We start from the raw sequence: 13,217 nt of genomic DNA, 5'->3' as shown, positions 1-13,217 counted from the left end.
TTCTGCCTTTACAATTGTGACAGTTGTAATAAGTCATGATAATAATTACTCACTATTGAATTATAAGAATCTTACCCCTATCTCTTTTTACCAGACCTGTCTAGGCAAGATGAAAACTATTCCACACGGTCTCTGCCTTCCTCCCCACACTTTTAAGCTAAACTCCCTCTTAAAAACTTGTAAGCCAGTCACTTCATGCCTTTATAGCCATCCCCCCTCCCTTTTTAGATAATCATTGTCTAAGGTGCCCATCCCTAACAACCCTGAATACATAGGGAATAGGATTGATACTTGATGAGAAGACTCCTTCCCTCTCAGTTGGCATTTTGAGCTACTACATCCATAACTATAGGTGATGTTCATCAAATTATAGCAATTTACCCTCATTTCCTTTATCAAAAATTGTTTTTTTGTTTCTTTATCTTCCTCTAGTTGAGTTCTGCTTATCAAGCCATCAAGGCTAGGTCAAATGGATACTATCTGCAAGTTTGGAAATTCTTGTGCATCTCCCCTCACTTCATATCAGTTGGAATGCTTCACTCTCACCTCTAGCCCTCCATGGCTATATCCTTGTTCATGGGCTCAGGTGTCCCCAGGTCTCACTACACTTCAGACCAATCAGCCCTTCCTCTTCTCTCTCTCATCTCCAGGTCAAGTGGGGTCTATGGACTGTGGTTGAACTCAGCCCATTTCTTCATTGCTACCTTTCCCCCTCTTCCACTCACCAGAAGACCAACATGGTCACCAGCAAGCTTACATGCCTGCTCATGAGTTCCCTTTGAGTTTTAGTCTTGGAGGGGGGCTTGTCCTGAAAGGACTTGATTGTTTGCCTTGATGGCTCCCCGGTTTATGCCATGTTTTAAAGCCCCTAAGTCTGTCCCTATTTTTTCATTGATAGTCTTTGTAGTTCTAGATTTTACATTTCGGTGTTTAATACATGTTGAGTTTGTTTTTGTATGTGGTATGAGATAATGAGTCTTGTTTCATTTTTCTGAAAATGGATTTCCAGTTTTGCCAACACCATTTGTTGAAGAGGCTATCTCCTCTGTATTTAGTGTATTTTGGTCTTTTGTCAAAGATCAGTTGACGGTACATGGATGGGTTTACTTCTGAGTTCTCAATTCTGTTACATTGATCTATGTATCTTTTGTTGTATATATTTTGAGATCAGGAATTAAGAGATCTCCAAGTTTGTTTTTCTTCTTAAGTAATGCTTTGCTTACCCAAAGTCTCTTTCTTTTCCATATAAAGTTAATGATCAGTTTTTCCATTTCTTTAAAAGAATGACATTGGAATCAGTATTGAGATTGCATTATATCTATAGGTTGTTTTGGGTAGTGTTGTCATTTTCACAATGGTAAATAAGTCTTCCTATCCATGGTGTTGTTGTTAAATCCCATTGAGTTGGTTCTGACTCATAATGGCCATGTATAGGGTTTCTGAGGAGCAGCTGGTGAAAGATCAGCCTTGTGAATCAAAGTGACAGTATCTTTGAATTGATCCTAACTCTTAGAGACCTATCCAAATTGACAAGAAACACTTTTGGTTTCTTGTAGTAGTGTTTTGTACTTTTATTTGTATAGGTCTTTTATTTCTCTGCTTAGATTTATTCCCAAGTATTTAATCTTTTGCATGGCTGTTGTAAATAATACTGTTCTCTTAATTTCCTTTTCTGCACTGTCTTTTAGAAGAGGAATCCAACTGATTTTTATATATTGGTCTTGTACCCTGCCACTTTGCTGAATCTTTCAATGAGTTCCAATAGTTTTCTTGCTGTCTTTGGTATTTCCATGTATAAGATCATATCATGTGCAAATACAGAAAGTATGACTTCTTTGCCAATTTGGATGCCTTTAATTTCTCTTTCTTGCCCTATATCTCTGGCTAAGACTTCCACTACAATATTGAATAAGTGTGGTGATAAAGGGTATCCTTGTCTGGTTCTGTTTGCAAAGGTGTTGCTTTCAGTTTCTCTTCAATAAAAGTGTTGATTGTTGGAGTTGTATATATACTCTTAATGTTGTTGTAGAATTGCCATTCTATTTCTATATTGTTGAGTGTTTTTATCAGGAATGGATGTTGGATTTGGTCAAATGCCTTTTCTGCATCAATTAATATAATCACGGGGTTCTTTTCCTTTGTTTTATTTATGCTGTGGATTATACTGATTGTTTTTCTAATACTGAACCATCTTTGCATCCCTGCTATGAGTCCCACTTAGTCATGATGGTTGTTTGTTGTTGGGGTTTTTTTTTTTTGTTTTGTTTTTTGTTTTTTGATAGGTTGTTTAATTCGATTGGATATGATTTTGTTGAGAATTTTTGCATCTGCATTCAACAAATATAATTTTTGTTTATAATGATGTATTTGCCTTATTTTGGCATGAGGGTTATCCTTGCATCATAGTACGTATTTGTGGTTTTCCATCATTTTCTATGTTCTGGAATAGTTTGGGTAGAATTGGTGTTAGCTCTTGCATGTGCTTTAGAGAAGTATTCATGAGGAACATCATGCTTTATAAAGTTGAAGGTCAGCAAAAAAAAGAGAGGAGGATCCTAGTGAAATGGATTGACATAGTAGCTGCAACAAGAGTTCAAGTATAGCAAAGATTGTGTGGATGGTGCAAGGTTAAACAGTTTTTTTTTCAGTTGTACATAGGGTCACTCTGAGTCAGAACTGACTCAATGGCACCTAAACACAACACCAAAAGCTTCATGGAGTATTGTACTCTATAGTGCTGGAAGATGAGCTCCTTAGGTTCAAAGGTATAATAGCTGCAGCAAAAGACTCAAACATACAAATGATCATTAAGATGGCCTGGGATCAGATAGCATTTCCCTCCATTATTGATGTGTTGCCATGAGAATTCATGGATGACAACTAGCAACAAGAATATGTGAAAAACACTTTGCCAAGTGCTCCACTGCATACAAATATCTAGAACACTTTGACTTCATGAAATTTAGTCCAGTTTAGCAGTGATAAGAGTTTTGTCTTCAAATATGTCAGTGACAGTCTATTGGTGACAAAAAAAAAAAAAAAAAAAAAGATCTAAGTGTTAAAAGGGAAGGCAGCAAAAAAACAGGCTCATCTCTTATGTGTAAGAGACAAGTAAATGGACAGACTCAGAATTCAAGCTATGCTCAACTGACATGGTGAGGTAATTTTGTTTTGTTGTCCTTTTCCTAAGTTTTATCATTTTCCCACCTATAAGACAGAATATTGCACAATTAAATACATATAAAAGTTCAAGATTCTCTTGAAAAGGCCAGAGATTCTCAGAAAAGGCATGCTGAAGCCCATGTTCCTTGCTGGCAGCGATGAGCTGAAGTTGGATGCTTTAGGTAGGCTGCTCAGGCACGTCTCTGCCTTCCTCTATCCATTAATTGTTTCTTTCATTTGGCCAATGCCTCTTGCCTCTACCCAAAGGCATTTGGGTTAATGAGCCCTGCCCTGTATTCGTTTTGGAACCACATCAGCCCCTGTTCCCTTTCAACGTCTTTTTCTTCTCATGCAGGTACTATCCTCTATCTACAAGGCCCCACCACTTCTGGTCATCAGGAAGACACCCCTAGAGTTCACCTCCTTCCCATCTTCCTCATTCAGAACACATACACACTTCTTCCAATAGGTGGCATTCAAATGGGTCAGGATGACAGTAAGAGGAGGGACTGAGGTCATTGCCAAATTGGAAGACTAAAGTAGATGCAGTGGATTATAGCCAAGGACCAGAGGGCAAGAGGTAGTAATGAATTATGAGGGAATTTTTCAGAAGTGATAGCTGAATAGAGAGCAGGAAGGAAGCAAAGGACCAAATTTGAATTAAAATAAAAGGAGAGGTGAAAATGGCCAATAAGCACATGAAAAGATTTGCAACATTAAAACATTACCAACCAAACTCAACCAGTTGCCATCAAGATTTTTCTAACTCATGGTGATCCTGTGTTTATAAGAGTAGAACATTGTTCTTGTTAGGTGCCTTTAAATCAGTATCAATTCATAGCAACTCTTTGCACAATAGAATGTAAGACTGCTTGGTCCTGGGCCATCCTCACAATTGTTGTTATGTTTAAGGCCATTGTTTCAGCCACTGTGTCAAGCCATCTTGTTGGAGATATGTCTCTTTGATTGATGCTCCACTTTTCCAAGCTTGAAATCCTTCTCCAGGGGCTGGTCCTTCCTGACAAGTTGAACACTTGTTGTTGTTGAGTGCCATCAAGTCAATTCCTACCTATAGGGTTTCCGAGGAGCAGCTTGAACTGCCGACCTTGCAGTTCAAACGAGTTTGCAATCTGGTGCATTCGACCACAGTGCCATACCACAACTAGGAACATTAAAATTAATATCACAATAAAACATTTCCACTATTGTTTTTAGTTGCCACTTAATGTGTTGCCATTGCCACCATTGTTGTTAGTTGCCACCCAATTCTTGGTGGCATTAAGTAGAATGAATATAGAGTGAAACTGTGCCTGGTATTGAGTCTTTATGATTGTTAGTATGTTTGAGTTCATTGGTTTGGCTAAAATAAAAAAAATTAATAAAAATGATAATACCAAGTGTTTACAAGACTGTGGGATAACTGGAATTCTCATATTTTGCTATCAGAAATGTAAAATGCTAAAACCATGTTAGAAAACAGTTTGACTGTTTCTTTTAAAATTAAACCTATCAGTCTAACACTGGTGGGTCAAAAATCTGCAGACATTCTGCTTGGTGGTCACTGCACAACCTGGCAGCTGAGATGAGGAAAACTGAGGCCCAGAGTGGTGACATCATGTCACTTCCACCACTCAGCTGAGCAGTGTCAAGAGCAGAATTCAAACCCATGCTTCTCTATTGCCAGTCCAGGTTTCTGTACTCCACACCTGTCCTTGTGTGTGATCTGTGTGAAGACATGAGGATCATGAAAAACGACTCAGAGGGACTTGGGTTAGGCTCCTCATGTGGCAGATAGAAACCAGTCTCAGGGAAATAAATCCACTATTCAAGACCACACAGGCAAGTAAAGGCATCATGGTAGGAGGCTTGAAGAGGAAACACTCCAATTTGGAGGAGGAGGAAGAGGAGGAAAAGTGGGGTTGGGGGCCTGTAGGCAAGCCCTTCTCCACATCTCCCTAGACAAGGTCCAGCACAATTTGGGCCCCCATGCACCCAGCCTCCGCAGGCATGTCCTCATCCACAATACCCTACAGCAGCTCCAAGATGTTCTTCACCTTGTTCCTGCCCCTACCCTGCCCCCAGAGTCCTTCTTCTGGGGTGAAGAGGACTTCTCCCTGTCCACCACCATTGGCTCAATCCTCAGGGAATTGGAGACCTTCATGGACAAGACTGAACACCCTCCAAACCCAGTGGTTCCTCCAGGCACCCAGGATGAAGCACTGCCCCAACCTGATCCAGTCTTCCTAGAATCTCTATGTTTCCAATAGGTGCCTGGGCGACACTGGCTTGAATGACTTCTTTCTGGACATTGACACATTGGTGGTAGATAGGAAGCCCATGGTTGCTCCTCCAAAGCCCCCTCACAACCTCTTCTGTACCCTAGGGTCCTGGGAATGGAATGAACTAGATCATATCATGGAAATTAATCTAGGGTCCAACAACTTTGGAATTGGAATCCTCCTTTCTCATCTCAGCCTCATTTGGCTGAATCCCTAGATGCAACTGTGTGTATATTTGGTGGGGGTGCTCTAAGCAATGACCATGCCTCCACCCCCGTTCCTTTTTGGGGTTCCACAGTCCAATCTTGCATGTGTGTGTCTGATTACCCCAGCCTTCTGTGAAGGTGGGTCTTCCTGGTAAATGGAATCAGATATCCACAAAGTAAACAGAGTCGATTTCTAGAGAATGCTTCTAGTAGTCTTTTATGGCCCAAAGGTATCCAGGCAGGTGGCTGTTTTACCCAGCTCATTTTAAAGGCATTCAATATCTTAATATATCAATCCCATGCTCAAGAACTTGAAATTGCTCCCTATTTACTGTAGGGTAAGCACTGGACCACAAGGTCAGTTTGAACCACAAGATTGGAGGTTCAAACTCACCAGCCGTTCCTCAGAAAGCCCATATAGGGTTACTATGAGTTAGAACAGACTCGACGGCACTTAACAACAACAATAACAACAGCAAAGCCAGGATTAGCTCACAATCTCTTTTTATAAGTGAAGCTTTATTGGAACACAGCCTTATTCATTTGTTTCTATTTTGTGACTGTTTTTGCACTATGATGTCAGTTGAAATTTTGTGACAAAGACTATGGTTTGCAAAGCTAAAGATATTTACCATCTAGCCTTTTAGAGAAAAAATAGCAGATCTTTGAAATAAAGTTGTACTTGTCTATCCTACTGCTGCTTTGTTGTTGTTGTTAAGTACTGTGGAGTCGGTTCCAACTCATAGTGACCCTGCATAGGGTTTCCGAGGCTGTAAATCTTTACAGGAGCAGAACACCTTATCTTTCTCCTGCGGAAAAGCTGGTAGTTTCGAACTGCCGACCTTCAGGTTAGCAGCCCAATTCGTAACCACAATGCTACCAGAGCTCCTTACCTCTCCTTATTTTCCTGTCCTGCCTTGTAGGACTCCTGTTTCAATCATACCAGTTGTCTTATTGACGCTATACAGTACAGGCATGGTAATCTTCATTCATGCTGCAGTTGCTATTCCTTTGCTATCTCTTTCCACGGTTTCTTATCATGGAATGTTCTGCTGGAATGTCACTACTCCCAGGCCTCCCTGAAGGAGTATTTGCCAACCTTCCTCCTGCACCCCCCCCACCCCACCAAAAAAATAAAGGTTTCCATGAGTCCTGGTGTGGCACTGTAGTATCAGCACTGGACTGCTAACCACAAGGTCAGTGGTTCAAACTCACCAGCTACTCCTCAGAAACCCTATACAGGATTGCTATGAGTCGGAACCAACTCCATGGCACTTAAAACAACAACAGTAAGTATTGAATGAATGAACACAAGTGGAAATATAGTAGGCAAGCAATAAATAATGTTTGCTCTTGCTTTTATCTGAAAATTTCTTTACCTAAATAATTTTTTTTTTTTTTTAAACAGGTACTTCCATTGTGACTGTTACAGCTTTTTCTCCGGACTCAATTGGGAACAGCATTAAATATTCGATTTTTAGTGGAAATGAAGATGGAGTGTTTTCCTTGTGCCCCAAGTCAGGTAATCCATCTCTGCCCAATTATAGCTTTGTTTTATGCTCCTTTTAACATTGGTAGTAATGGCACTGGGGGATAAAACACTGAACTCCAAGGGTGGTTTGAACCACAGGGGATGTCGTTCAGACTCACCAGCTGTTCCTTGGAAACCCCATATCAGGTTGCTTTGAGTTGGAACAGACTCAACAGCACTTAACAGCAGCAACAGCAGTAATAAATACTTCTGTTAAGGTTTTGTTGTTGTGAAGTGCCATTGAGTCGGTGCCAACACATAACAGCCCTGTATAGGGTTTCCTATATGAACTTGAACCACCGACCTTGCAGTTCAAACGGCTTTGCAGTCTGGCGCATTAACCCACAGTGCCACACCAGGACTCCTCTGGTAAAGTAGAAATTGTTAAAGGTAAGTACCTTAACAGGAAAACCAGATATTTAATTTTTTTTAAGTGCCAGTAGTTGTTGTTATGTGCCGTTGATTTGGTTCCATTTATAACAACTCTGTAAAGTGTCGAAGGAGTGGCTGATGGGTTTGAACATCAGACCTTGTGGTTCACAGTCAAGTGCTGATCCTACACAGCCATACCAGGAGTCCTTTTTTAAGTGTGTGTTATTATTATTGTTAAATGCTAGCTGATGAGAAATTATTGGAAATCAATTACTACTTTTTTGTTTATGTGTCCTCACTGAGAAGTCTATTATTCTCATTTACAAACTAGGCAACATCCATCCTACCCTTCAAATTTTTGAAGATAAATTGGTTTCTACTTATAATTTGCCCATCTATTTGGAACAGTTGGAGCCATAATAGGGAAGTCATTGATACTGAGTTTGAATTGAAAATAAGCACACGTGTCTAGCCTTAGGGAATTTTCATCAGAGAGTCTTCTAATTCGCCACTGAATGTCGACAATCTTACAAAAAAGGGCAGCTGGAAAGGTTTCTGTGTGGTGGTAAAGAAATTACTTCCAAATCCAGCATGTATTAAATTTAGCTTTAATAAGTCCATTATTGTGTTTTAAATGAATACCAATTGATGATTTGAAACATAATCTTTGACCAACAACTGTATGATAGATATATATCTACTGTTTCATTGTCAAAACTTAAGAAGAATGTTTTTAATCATTTCTATATTGCCATACAACTGCCTTACTTAATCTGTACTGTATGCACATGGGACGAATTGAAAGGGGGTAATTTCTTAAGTAAAATCCTTCTGACTTAGAATGGTGTTTAGACTTTTGGCCCACATAATCTTTTGTTGTTGTTGTTGTTGTTGTTAAGTGCCATTAAGTTGATAACTACTCCCAGTGACCCTGTATAGAGTTTCCGAGGAGCAGCTGGTAGATTTGAACCACTGCTCTGCTGGTTGAGTGTTTATTCTACAGCATTACTGATGTAGCCTGCTGTAAACCTTCATCTCTTCACCCCGTCATGGTATAGGAAGACTTCTGGCAAAAGAGTCATTTGTGAACATCACCAAATCTTTAAATTCTGAGAGTCCTAGTATCTGAGCACTCTGGACTATGAGAATATTTAGGAAGAAAGGGGAGCTGCAGAGTTTGCATATTTTCCCAAGCTACCCAAATCCTTCTGCTGGGCTTCAGTCCTTCTGACGTAGCCTGGGTTTGACCTTATTGTTTCTCTAAAATCCTTCCTTAAAATGCTGACAAAAATTTGCCTAGGGCTAGTCCAAAGAGGCCATCCAAACATAAAAAAAATAAACCAAAAACCCTCTTCATTTGTCAATAATTATTTACTTAATTTTTATCTTTATTTAAAATCTTATTGTGAAGTATCTACAAAATGGTATATTAAAACACATAAAGCTATGTAATGGAAAGTAATAAAATAAATGAGTCCTGGCGTGGCACTGTAGAATAAGCATTGTTTGAACACCACAAGGTTTGGGGTTCAAACCCACTAGCCACTCCTTGAAAACCCTCTACAGCTTGCTGTATCTGAACTAACTCGACAGCACTTAGTGATAAATAGCAAAAGTAAAATAAAAGCCCATAAACCTGCCACCCATCTTAAGAAAGAATATATTGCTAGAACTTTAGGAAATACCCTATGTGTCCTTTCTCTCACATGTCTCTCTTATTTCATCCCAGAGGCAATGAGTAATATAGATTTGGTATTGATAAATGCTTTCCTTTATAATGTTTCTATTTTATTTGTATTCCTACATAATATGTGAATTCGTTTTACCTTGTCTTAAGCATCAGGATTGCATCGTTCTATATGTACTCTTCTATGAGTTGGTTCTTTTGCTCAACATTTCTACAGTATTTGTGTGTGAGAGATTTATGATGCATAAACCATGTACATAAACATTGAAGACCAATAGCAAGGATTGATATGTACCTGCCAACAAAACTATAAAATAGAACATAACTTGTTGTTGTTGTTGTTAAGTGCCGTTGAGTTGATTCCAACTCATTGTGACCCTGCATAGGGTTTCTGAGGAGCAGCTGGTGGGTTTGATACACTGACCTTGTGGTTCACAGTCCAGTACAACACCAGGAGTCTAGAACATAACTGCTATTGCCAAATTCAGTGCTCTCTTTGTGCCCCTTTCTGATTGCATTCTTTCTTTCCACTGTCCCAGTTTTACTCTCTTGATGTTGGAGATAATAATTCCCTTGAAATCTGTATTAAATGCATTTCTACAGAATAAATTGTTTAAATTTTTCCTGTTGCTAGGTTTTATATAAATGAAGGTTTTGTTGTTGTTGTTAGGTGCCATCGAGTCGGTGCCGACTCATAGCAATCCTATGCACAACAGAACAAAACACTGCCGGGTCCTGGGCCAACACCACTATTGTTGCCACACTTGAGTCCATCAATGCTGTACTTGGCCAATCCATCTCGTTGGGGGTCTTCCTCTTTTTCTCTGACCCTCCACCTTACCAAACATGATATCTGCCTACTACTTGCTCTCATGTTTTCCTGTGTTTCACAATGAAATCTTTAACCTACCTAGAATTGACTTACATTTCTTGTGAATTAGATATCACATTTAATCCCCCATGAGACAAACTGATAAGTATTCCAATAGGAATAATCTTCTTTTTTGATCGGCAATATTGCCACTGTCATATATCATGTGTCCTTGACTTTTTACTAGACTCTCTAGCTCTTTTCAGTCATCTTTTTTTTTTTCTTCTACAAAAAGTAGAAATACCAGAAGCAAGTTACCCCTCTCCAACATTTGTTGTATCCTTATATTTGTCTTCATTAGTAGATTAACTCTCAGTGACTTTTTACCAGTCATTGGACGTAGTTATCAACACATACATACCACACAAAACTTACTGAGATGTTTATTGATGTATCAATTCTATATAAGTAACTTGGGGAAAATCTATATTAGACTATAGTATTTTCTATTTTCCAGGACTATAGAATATTACACCAATTATTTCTTTAGTATCTTTCAATAAAGTTTGGTGTTTTTCTAGAGTGAGTTTGCCTTTCTCTTGTGAAATTTAATTCTAAATACTTATATTGTTTCTTGAAAAAAAAAAAAAAGAAAAGAAAATATTTAAATGCTTTTTTCCTGACCATGCATGCTGGAAATTAGCTTTTGTATTTTGATTGTGCAGCTAGCCACCTTACATTTCCTTGTCATTGTGATTATTTATCTATATATTATACACAGATGCTGATCACCTGAAAGTGATCGTTTTCCTCGTGTTTTTTGTAAGTTCTATAGATTATTTTCCCTCTAGCCTAGCCATTTTCACATAGATCATTAAATTAACGTCTTGTGATTTGTATTAGTTGTCATCAAGTCAACTCCCTCCTTGTGGTTATCCGCGCACAATGAAGTGAAGCACTGCCTAGTCCTGCACTTGTCCCTTGATGGATGTGCATGGGACCATTGTACTCCATGGGACTTGTATTTGGTGGTTTTTGGAAGTAGATAGACCATCAGGTCTTTTTTCCTGGTTCATCCTAGTCTGGAAGCTCCTTTGAAACCTGTTTAGCATTGCTAATTAATATCCTGTTCATGTGCAATGCAAGAGACTTGTTATTAAGTGCTGTCAAATTGGTTCTGATGCATGTTGTTGTTGTTAAGTACCGTCGAGTCAACTCCAACTCATAACGACCCTGTACAGGGTTTTTGAGGAGCAGCTGGTGGATTTGAACTGCTGACCTTGTGGTTCGCAGTCTAATGCTGAGCCTACAGTGCCACACCAGGAGTCTAATTCATAGTGTCCCTACATAGGGTTTCCAAGGAGCAGCTACAATACCACAACAAAAGAGACTTTGTTGTTAAGTGCTGTTGAGTCAGTTTTGACTCATCACAACTCTGTTTTCGAGGAACGACTGGTGTGTTTGAACCACCCATCTCATGGTTTAAACAGACTACATGGTCTAGTGGTTATCTTACAGTGCCAGACCAGTACTGTGTACAAGAGACTTCATTGTTGTTGTAGTTGTTAAGTGCCATCAAGTTGGTATTGATTCATAGCAATCCTGTATAGGGTTTCCGAGGAGCAGCTTGTGAGTTTGAACCACTGACCGTGCGGCTCAAACAGGCCTTGAGGCCGAATGCTTATCCTCAGGTGCCACACCAGGACTCCAGCAAGCTGAGTGTCAGTTTTGGAAGCCAAATTAGACAAATATTGACCCACACCACTCTCCTACATTGTTTTTTCATGTTTGTCACCTCTTGGTCTCTGCTATTCAATCTGAGGAATTGTGTTGTTAATTTACAGAGTTCTCTTTGGATCTTTTTCAACTCATCTTTGTCTTAAAAAAAGACTTCGTATTCTAGTGGTTAAAACACTCAACTATTAACCAAAGTCTGCACTTTGAGCCCACTGTTCTGTGGAAGAAAGACATGGCAGTCTGCTTTTGTTAAGATTACAGCTTTGCAAAATCATAAGGGGCAGTTCTATTCTGTCCTATAAAATCATTATAAGTTGAAATCAGTGCTATGGTTGTGGTTTTTGATTTTGGTTAAATAAATATATGTTGTTGTTAAATGTCGTTGAGTTGGTTCCAACTCATAGTGACCCTGTATAGCGTTTCTAAGGAATGGCTGGTGAGTTTGAACCACCGACCTTGCCATGCAAACCGACCTTATGGTGGAATGCTTATCCTATACATATATGTTGTTGTTGTTTAGTGCCATCGAGTTGATTCTGACCCATAATGACCCTGTATAGAGTTTCCAAGGAGCAACTGGTGAGCTTGAACCACCCACCTTGCAGTTCAAACGACTTTGCAGTCTGACGCATTAGCCCATAGCACCACACCAGGACTCCATACATATATAATAACTACATATTCTATGTACAATAAATCTAGCATCTTAAGTATTTGAATGTTTTTTCCGGTGTCTCTGATGTTTGCATACTGTCATTATGGTGCTCATTTCTCTGTGATTTTTGTACTGTTTAACTAAGAGCTGTTCATTTGCCTTGAAACTTTCTTTGGTGACTCTTTGAAGTCTTGGTTGAATTTGTGTCCTTTTTTAGAGAATTTGAAGGAGCCCTGGTAACATAGTGGGTTACGAGTTAGACTGCAAACCTCAAGGTCAGAAGTTCAAATCTACCAGCTGCTCCATGGGAGAAAGAGAGATTTTCTGCTCCTATAAAGATTTACAGCCTTGGAAACCCTATACAGGGTCGCTGTGAGTTGAACAACACATTGGGCTATTGGCAGCATTTCAAATCCACCAGCTGTTTATCAGAAGAAAAATGTGGCTGTCTGTCCCCATAAAGATTTACAGTCTCAAAAACTCTATGGAAGAGTTCTCCTCTGTCCTATTCTGCCACTCTAAATCAGAATGGACTTGATGGCGAGGAGTTGGGTTTTGGTTTTATTAGTTATTAGTTTAATAAGTACTGACTAATTGGTCTCTGCTATTCATAGAGTTTTCAGTGACTAGCAAATCAGAAGTAGTTTGTCACTCTTTCTTCCTAGTCTGTCTTTATTTTGTAGTTCATCTGAAACCTGTCCACCATGGGTGACCCTGCTGGTTATTTAAAACACCGGTGGCATAGCCCTCAGAATCACAGCAACTCAAACCACCACA

The 13,217-nt window shown here is 39.3% G+C and overlaps 1 protein-coding gene and 1 pseudogene across 1 annotated transcript in view; both read left to right on the top strand.

Annotated features, from left to right (window-relative positions):
* The window catches only part of DCHS2 (dachsous cadherin-related 2), a 192,027-nt gene that overhangs the window by 147,969 nt on the left and 30,841 nt on the right, over window positions 1-13,217 (top strand). The window contains exon 16 of the mRNA XM_006867930.1: window positions 7,056-7,169. Coding sequence (XP_006867992.1) covers window positions 7,056-7,169 — 114 coding nt within the window. The remainder of the gene's footprint in view (window positions 1-7,055; window positions 7,170-13,217) is intronic.
* LOC102831250 lies at window positions 5,017-5,658 on the top strand (annotated as a pseudogene).

This window comes from Chrysochloris asiatica, unplaced genomic scaffold (genome assembly GCF_000296735.1).
Source record: "Chrysochloris asiatica unplaced genomic scaffold, ChrAsi1.0 scaffold00112, whole genome shotgun sequence".
Taxonomy (NCBI): Eukaryota; Metazoa; Chordata; class Mammalia; order Afrosoricida; family Chrysochloridae; genus Chrysochloris; species Chrysochloris asiatica.
This window is presented reverse-complemented; position numbering and strand designations above follow the sequence as displayed.